The sequence below is a fragment of the Perissodus microlepis genome, chromosome 5 (genome assembly GCF_051167445.1).
Source record: "Perissodus microlepis isolate ML-2025 ecotype Zambia chromosome 5, ASM5116744v1, whole genome shotgun sequence".
Lineage (NCBI taxonomy): Eukaryota > Metazoa > Chordata > Actinopteri > Cichliformes > Cichlidae > Perissodus > Perissodus microlepis.
Window position 1 is genome coordinate 13,743,657 of NC_140465.1, and position 9,226 is coordinate 13,752,882.

Sequence of the window (9,226 nt, forward strand, 5' to 3'; positions counted from 1 at the left end):
AGCATTAAGGGGACATACATATGAACAGCTAGATGTTCTTTTAATTCAACATATTAAGAGTACATAACTGTGTCCATGAACGCAGCTCAGCTACAGAAGACCACACACCTTGAACCTGTCATTGTCTACATAGATCTTTAGGTTACAACAGGCTACTTGCCTTAAACCCGATTAGGCAACGTGTACAATTATGAGTTTTGTAGGTTATTGAAAATTATCAAACAAGGTATACACGTGGGCAAAAGTGTGACGTTCTATAGCCAAAACTGCTTTGTGTCCATGGGTCTCATACAGTGGTGTTACATTATGGATCAACAAAGTGCACACACTCACTGATAACGTATACATCCGAGTGTCCGATAAAACTGCATACACTTATTCTTTACCCAAAAGTCTTCACAGACCATTCCTACGGATTCTCACGCTTGAGGTCACTTCCTTCCAATTTGGCTGCATGTGTTCATCAAGTGATTTTTCATCAAGTTGTCCATAAATAGTCCATAAAATCCGCACTACCACCGACAGTCTTCTCTGTGCAGCTGGGAGCCAGATGAGGTTTGTAGAAGGTTTAGATTGACCAGTCACCGATCTTAATCTTCCAGTGCAGTGATCAAATACACCAAACATCACGTTTGTTTTTCTTGATTTTTGTACAGTCACCCAACTGTTGCAAGGTTAACTGATTTGAAGTGCTGCGTCTGTCAAAATCGAACCTCGTGAGGAATGTTTCTGCACTTCTTAGAAGTGACAATCTCAAAAATTCAGTAACACTATTTTTTTTTAAACAATTTTTCTGTAAATATGTACACAAGTACACATTTCCTATCCAGGCGACCATGTCAGAGCAACATAGTAAATCTGATTAGCATAGGTCCTCAAGTCAATTCAGCATTTGGTTTCAAGAAGATAATTCACACATCCTAAAGACGCCCATAATTCAATATATAATCAAAATTTCAAGTGTCAGTCAGAAATGTAAGCCCAATAGCTTAAATATTAATAACAAAATCATATGTATATAATGCACTTGAGGAAGGCATTGCGTAATTTTTTTTTAAACTCACAATCCTTAATAACAGCACAGTCTGGGTGAAGAAATGTAGCTGAGCTAAAGTCAAACTTGAAACCCTGATTGTAACGATTGAGTGGGGACAGTGATACACAAAGGAAACATCACCGTAATGGTCACATTTTCAGTTAAAAATCAGATTTTTATGAGCGATGAAGGAAGAAAGAAGACTAATGATTAATGCTCAGCAGTGACGCCAAGCTCGTCCTCATGTTTAAATTTAAAAAAAAAAAAAAAAGAAGATATAAATAGCATGCGTGTGAGATGTGTGGTTGGCCGATGACAGACTAAACACAGAAACATCTAAATGTCCATGACTTGGAGTTAGTAATGCGTTATCACTCTAGGCAGCCTTTTTTTGGCATTTGACTAGACTACACACCCTGATGCTAAAGCTGAGGTTATTTCAGGATTAATTTGTGTCACGTGAATACAGGTTGATAGTGTTCGATAGTAGCTATCACAGGTTGATAAGTTTGCATAGACCCTTGAACCCCAACCATCACCATTTCAATGACACAATCAATTAAAACTACAACTCGGAGCAGCATACCCAACTTCACCCTTTGTACTGATTTTGGTAGTCATAACAAAGCACGATAAAAGCTGTAATAGTCCACATGATACGGTTACATTCAGTTATATTTTAAAACATTTGTGGCACATAAAATGAGTATTTTTGTTTTCCTCTTAGGGTTTTTGTGAATCTCTTTACAGAATAGCTTGTATCATGCCACCACTACAGCCACCAGTGGCTTAAAATTTAAAGAAAAAAGTCCCGCCCCTCCCCCCATTTAAAAATAATAATAATAAATGAGTCGACTATGCCTGCTTTTACAGCATCACAATACACAGCATTAAACTCATACACTTTATTTAAAGGAGTACAAAGAGTGAAATAGGGTATGTATCAGAGACTTACAAAACACGTGTCTGAGAGGAGACATATCCACATGTAAACATACGCGGTGTGTGGTTTTGCTCTTTTCTCCGACAGCTAAAAAAAAAAAATAAAAGCAATAAAATTGTAGGAGCGTACAGTCCTTGGAGAGCAAAGACGTGGGGGAGGGAAGCGAGCGTCCGTCGCGTGAACACACCTTCTTAGCTGGCAATTTTCTCAATTTCATCCAGATCATCCGTGTCCAGTTTTTCAATTTTTTTATCTGCAGAGGAAGAGCACACAGAAGAGAGGGGTTCAGAGAGGGGCTGAGATTTGGCTGGAAGAAGGGCTAAGTACATGTTTTGTTTTTATTTTAAACAGCTGCTTACTGAAGTGCTCCTGGATCCTGTAGAGGATGTTCATGCTCATCTTGCTGTCCACCATATTAATGGCCAGTCCCCTTTTCCCAAATCGACCTGTGCGGCCAATCCTGTGCAGGTATGTCTCGTTGTCAGGGTTACCATCCTTGTCAATTGGCAGGTCGAAGTTGATCACCACAGAAACCTGCTCTACATCAATACCTGTTTGTAAAGAAGATGGGAGGAATAAAGAGTTACTAGAAAACAATGTACATGTGCAGGACACCAATATTTTAATTTGACTGTAGAAATCCAATTAATTTCATACAGTCTGACATCAAACACATTCACACTTGCACTGCTGTAAAAAGTGTCTTTGATTTTTATTTATTTATATTGAGCACAGGATGAATGAGTACACGGCACACTCATGAAGCATAAACCTGTCAATCGCAAAAAAAAAAAAAAACCCACCTTAAATCAACCCAATAAAACTATCCACTGAGACTATATCATAACAAAAAGAGTCACATGGTCAGTAACTGACCTTTTTGTGCAGGTTTAAAGGCAGTAACACATTAACTCTGGAGGCTATTTCTATCTTTTACATACAGTGTATGATAATCTTTGGCGGTGGATTAAGGCTTCATCTAAATTGCATGTTAGGCTGTACAGTGTAGAATTAATTTAGAAAAACTGAAAATTGAAATAAGTCTGAAAACAATTTCAGGATATTGTGGGCAGAAACTAACCCCAAGCCTTTTTTATAATACCTAAGACAAAAAAATAAATAAATCTGCAATTCCTTCAAAAATCCATTAATTGCCTCTCTCAGAGGGAGTAGATGCAAGTATTCTGGTAACCTATGGTTATCCTAAGTGGAGAGCCAAATTCATTAAAGCTGATCTCTAGCAGCTTGCATTCAGACTGAGACAGCTTTTTAAACCAAACTTTACAACTCAAACGTATTTTTTTGCAGCTTACTTTGTAAACCCACACATATATTGTGCTAACGTAACTGCAAAAGTAAAGAAAAAAAGTGTTTTCAAATGTAAACAGATAAAACTCAAATGACCAACATCTGAACATCATTACCTCGAGCGCAAACATTTGTGGTGACCAGGACCTTCTCCTTTCCATCTCTGAAGCGTTCAATGACTGCAGCCCTCTGCTCCACTTGCATTTCTCCACTAAGTAGCGCTACCTGGTGGCCTTCTCTGGACAGCTCCCCTGCCAGCCAGCCTGCTGTCTTCCTTGTCTGGATTGAACAGAGGAAAGCGTGCGCTTCAGCCAGTTAACCAGCATGCCAGGTGTGTATACAAAGAGTCCAAGTATAAAAGGATTTTGAGTTTGGCCCTTCCCTGGTTAAATAAAAAAAACGGACTATTCTCTTCAAGTTAGCTCATGCTGCAGAGCTCTCTTTTCACTTCTGGATTAAAGAGGAACAGCTTGGCAACAAATGATGACAAACAGCAAAAGAATGTGTAAGCTTATGTAAGAAGAAATAAAATTCAGCCAGAGTCGCTGTTTTTTTTATTAAAGATTAACTCACATGGCAGAAGATCATGGCCTGAGCGATGGTGATGGCGCCGTAGATGTTAGAGAGAGCCTGGAATTTTTCTTCTTTGCTGTTACACAACACATAGTACTGTTTAATGGTGTCCAGTGTTTCCTCCTCTCTCTTCAGCTTGATTATGTTGGGATCAGGCACAATGCGCTGAGCAAAGTTCCACACCGACTCTTCAAATGTGGCTGAGAACAGCAACATCTGGCAGTTTTTGGGCAGCATCCTGTGTGGCAAAGAAATGAGGCATAAAACATGCACAATTTTAGTATTTTTAAAAAGCCACATGGTTCTCAAGTCTAATTTTAATTTGCTTCGGCTGACCTCTGGATGCGTATACTCTGGTCCTGGTGACCCTGCGTGGCGATCATAACATCAGCCTCGTCGAGCACAAACACCTTAATTTTCTTGGGATCAATAAACTTGAATTTACTGCACCAGTCCAACATGGTACCAGGTGTGCCAATAACTATCTGTTCCTGCAGTTTCATGCCCCGCTGCACTGGAAAAAAAGACAGACGTGCTCATACACGCACAAAAGGTTCTAACAACAATTCGGTACATAACAGTACACATGCAGCACAGCAGAAAGCACAAGCGCCTTACATTTATTTCCTCTAATGGCGTAGACTAGTTTGACTTCAGGGTAATATTTGCCCATCTGTTCAATCACTTTGCCAGTCTGAAGCGCCAGCTCATAGGTGGGTGACACGCACAAGCACTGATAACGAGAAAAGAGAGCAAACATTAAACATTAATACTGAGAGAGAACACATGTCTGTCACTGAGAGACAAGAGGAATGTTTTTGTCCAAGACAAGTCATGCTTATCACTTGGATTTCAATGGTGACTTTATAGTACAGTAAAGAAAGTTGACACCCACCTGGGGGTATTTGTTGTTGGGCTCGACATGGCTGAGCATAGCCAAAACAAAGGCAGCTGTTTTACCTGTTCCTGACTGAGACTGAGCAATCAGATTCTGTGGACTACAGGAAACAGGAAATTAGATGTACGGGTGGTAATAAATATCATGGATATCAGAGTGTTATTCAGGGTTAAGTGATTCATTAAGTCTAATGTCTTCATATCATTATTTAAAGGACACTCACGGTTCAGCCAGCATCATCGGTAAGGCAGTTTCCTGGATTTTTGATGGCCGATTGAAACCCATACCATACACTCCCTGAAGCAGCTGTGGTTTACTGTACAGAGAGGAAAAAAAATTAAATAAATGCCAGGATTGTGAAGCACCAGTCACAATCAGTCTGTGTAAACTCACCGTGGTGAAGATGGGCATAAAAGAGACACCACAACTAGAGATGCACCGATTCACCAGCCGAGGACTGGAATCAGGCCGGACCGCTGACCGGCTGATCAGCCTCCTGTTTGACTGATTATGAGCCAGTCTGTTTCATGCAGCGCGGACAGTCGCGCATGACACTCACGACACATGCTACGGTGTTAGTGTGGAAGTGAGTGAAGACAAAGTTCTCTGAGGTAAAGTGTGGGCAAAAACTTCCCTAAAAACAGGGCTACAGCTGAAGCTATCCAGTTCTCAGAGCACCAGCAGCCTCTTATGAGCAAAGGATCAACGTAGTTAAGAGGTGAATTATGGAGATGAGTGAAAAAAAATAAAAGGGTCTGTGTCACATTATCTGGCGACATTATAAACACAGGGGTAAATACCTGACAGTAGCTCTATTATATAAATCAGTTGCACCTGGTTTTGTTTGGTAAAAAAACAACTTATTTTCAGTTATTTTATCCTCTTTCCAGTATCAGAGGAGTTTATTTTCAGTTATTTCAGATGAGAAGATCCTGAAACCTACCGCAATAGTACCTTTACTGTGAAAAAAAAAAATACTATTTTGAATTGATGAATACTTGTATGTGCGGTCAGTTTTAGCTCTCAGAAAGAAAACTGGAATCTGCAAAAACAGGCAGGTCACACTTAAAGAGAAAAGTGAGAAATCTGAATCAGCCAAAAAGACTGGTGCATCGGTGCATCTTTAAACACGTGTGAGAATGGTACAGGTCCTTGCTGGGAACACTCAACAGATACATGTGTCAATACTGTTAAACATGACATATTAAGTGATTAGGCTACCAAGACAGACAAACGGAGATTTCACTCACAGCCTTAATTCTTCAAAAGACTTGACGGAGTAAAGCGGAGAGTTCGGATCCTTCTGAAGAACTTCCACTTGATTTGTTGTATTGACCAGATTATTTCGAATCAGTTTGTTTAACAAAGACTGTGCCCCTACGTCCTCTGAAACAACAAGGTAGGGGAAATGTCTCTTTTAGAACAAGAGCCAACCAAGCATCCAACTAAAAGACAATAATGAATGCACACATATTTTCAACACATGTAGATAATTTACCGCATACCAATTTCGTCATCATCTGCCGCCTTCTCTCCTTCTGACTTTGCAGGTGCGGAGTCTTTTGCGTTTGCGGTCGTGCCTGCAATAAATAACGCCAATATGTACATGCTTGGGTTTCCTTGTTTTATGGATACTGGCTCTTACCCCAATTCAGCTGCACATGGATGCTTACCATTTTCTTCTGGCTTCTCTTTTAATTGAAGTTTTCCCATCTGCGAAGAAGAACAAAATAAACTGAGTTCGTCTGGGGCTAAATAATTAGTCTGACTTTTCCAAAGCCCCCCTCCTTCATATGCCGGTTAGCCAGTTAGCTGCTAAAGCTATCAAACCGCTGAGCACGCAGCAGCTCTTCACGAGCTAATTCAACTTAGCTCTAACGCCAAGCCGGTAGTTTCGTTTTCGACCAAATGAAACTCTACAGAGACGGGCGTCACCGGGAGCCACTTTATTCACTGATGGCGCTCTCACTGAATAATTTCAGCTGTCCACATTAAAAACAGACTACCGAATTTCTTCAACAGTGTGCCAGACCAGGCCAAAGCATTTACCAAGCAGGCTAACAACAGGTTAGCCCGTGTTGCGTAACTTAAGCCTTACCGAGTCCAACGCAGCTTCTTGCTTGTCCACTGCCTCAGCCCAGGAGTCCGTAGCCATTGTGGGACAGTTTCTTCTTCAGTTATTATACTCGGGGAAGTCAACTAGGAATTCTAGCTCAGACTTAAGAGTCAATAATGTGTAAGTAACTATTTTCCACAATGGCGTGCAGAACCTGAATCTGGACACATGCGCAACTGCTTACGTCACCGGGTACAACACAAGCTCCAAGAAATAATAGTTCCCAGCTTCCTGAAATTTCATACACACCTCACTAAAGCCTCAGCTATGACGGGCTCTCATAGTTAAAATGTGAAGAAAAAACATTAAATGTTGGGAATAATAATAATAATAAAAAAAAGTCATGAACTCTTGTTGAAAATCAGATGACTGGAGTCGGATTTGCTAAAAAAAAAAAACAAAAAAAAGAAAATCACTATACTCTTCTTAGCCTCTAGAGGGTGCCACACTGCTCTCTATAGGCCCACAGCTACTATGTATTCACAGTAGGCCTTGTATGCAACATCCTTATCTGTGTGAAAAATGACATTCTCAGGTAAAATATTCTTTGGTTAGCTTTATAAAGGTTAGGTCGACGTTACGATGGGGTTAGATTAAGGTCAGACTCAGGGTGCGTCCTGTTCAATTAAACGTATTATTAAGGAAAGTGGGTGTGTTTGTTTGTGAAGTTTACCAGACTTAAGATAGCCTCCTCTGCCCAAGTTGCTCTTGAGAGACGTGCGCCTTCTTTTCTTTTAGACAATTTTTAGCTTTCAATCACAGTTGGGTTCAGCTTAGGCAACACAAGTATTTGGTTAGGTGGAGGGAAAGATCATGGATTAAAATGCCTTAAAAACCTACCCAACTCTTAGACAGCCTTACAGAAAAATATGTAAATCCCATCAACGTTCACTGGATTTCCAGTCTCATTGCATGTTAAATAATCCAAAATGAATGGGGCCTATAGACTGTATATAAAATATAGGCATAGCTTCAAGACACTTTTCAAGGTCTGAAAGGTGAAAACTGTAGCCTGTCTGGAGGCCACCATAAGGCAAAAGCTGTGGCTGCACAAAGACTTCTGGATCTCCAGAAAGGTGTGTGTGTGGTTTTCTAAGATGGTGACAGTGAAATGCTAATCTTCAATATGAGACTTAAGAAACCAACGGAGGACATCATGGTAGCTACTTTGACTTTGCTTCCAGGTCTGAAAACTTCCATTCTTTTGAAAGCCTACAGGGGCTGAAATGTCCAATATCTTGCAAAGACTTCCAGTTACACAGATCTGTATGAGAAAATCTCAAATCACTACTTTCAAGTCATATTTGAATAACTTATGAAGTTAATTGTAGTTAGAATCACAAATGAGGTTTTGTCCAAAGTATGCTCATCTGCTAACAAATTGATAGTCACAAGTCATTGAGCCAATGAGCATTCAGTGTACCGATGGGAATAATAGGAAAATAGGCCAAGTGACCAACTGAGCACAGCTGGAAATTTTCTTTTTGTATGGTGGCTGGAAACCTCACTATTATTCACAAGGAAACTGCTACTTGGCTGGGAAGTAAGATTAGTAACATTTATGAGCCTTAATTGTGACATTTTAATGGCTAATGTTGGCTTGGGAAAAATAAATAAATAGAATTAAAAAAGACAAAGTGAAAACAGTAAAAATAATAAACAGGCAAGCCCTATATCTGTGTTTTTCAGTACCGTCATAATCACTGTGGCCACATCCTAAAGTACATCTTAAGAATTTTTTAAACTGACAATTGAGATGAATAACCTTTTAGAATGATGTTTAAACTAAATTGAGAGTTAACTTCTGTTCAAACTGACTTGTTTCTGCAGCCTAAAGTCTCCATGTAGTGGAGTTGCCCCTGCTAGTCAGTAGAGAAAATGCAGTTTTTAGACTTAAACTATCATTAGTTATATTAGTGATTTCGGTGCTGTAAATCATGCATGCATATGTCAATATACCTGCTGTGGTTTGCTAATAAATATAGACATTCTCTTCCAAATTAGTGTCCGAGTGATTTTAAAATTCTAAAATACCGCTCATCTCCACTGATTTCACTTTGGTGCATCAAAACCGAGTCCAGGGTTGTTATTGACAGCCTCACTGAAGTAATCAATCACTGCCTCTGCTGTGATGCAGTGACTGTACCAGTATCATTAAAGAGGAAGAAGCAGTACTGGGTGAGTGAGAGAGACTGGATTCCAAGATTAAACAAAATCCCTTTGAAAGTTTAAATCACTGCATTTCACAAGTTTCTGTGCAATTCAAATTCCCAAAAAGTTGGCACGCCGTGTAGAATTTAAATAAAAACAGAAAGCGATGATTTGTAAAATCTCATAAGGCCAAATTTTATT

At 39.7% G+C, this 9,226-nt stretch overlaps 1 protein-coding gene across 1 annotated transcript; it reads right to left on the reverse strand.

The window, feature by feature from the left end:
- Positions 1-21: 21 nt before the first annotated feature.
- ddx19b (DEAD-box helicase 19b) lies at positions 22-7,068 on the reverse strand. The gene is made up of 12 exons (XM_084928013.1): positions 6,857-7,068; positions 6,432-6,471; positions 6,264-6,338; positions 6,009-6,144; positions 4,982-5,074; positions 4,756-4,858; positions 4,479-4,593; positions 4,197-4,374; positions 3,861-4,098; positions 3,404-3,566; positions 2,339-2,530; positions 22-2,232 (listed from the first exon to the last, which is right to left on the reverse strand). Exons 1-12 carry the CDS (start codon positions 6,911-6,913, stop codon positions 2,171-2,173), a joined length of 1,452 nt encoding a protein of 483 aa, XP_084784139.1. The 5' UTR covers positions 6,914-7,068; the 3' UTR covers positions 22-2,170.
- Positions 7,069-9,226: the final 2,158 nt, after the last annotated feature.

Coding starts and splice junctions, on each gene's coding strand:
- ddx19b (XM_084928013.1), bottom strand. CDS start 6,913: ATGGCTACGGACTCCTGGGCTGAGGCAGTGGACAAGCAAGAAGCTGCG. Junction 4,375..4,478: donor CGCCATTAGAGGAAATAAAT/GTAAGGCGCTTG, acceptor CTTTTTTTCCAG/TGCAGCGGGGCATGAAACTG. Junction 3,567..3,860: donor AGGCCATGATCTTCTGCCAT/GTGAGTTAATCT, acceptor TGTTCAATCCAG/ACAAGGAAGACAGCAGGCTG.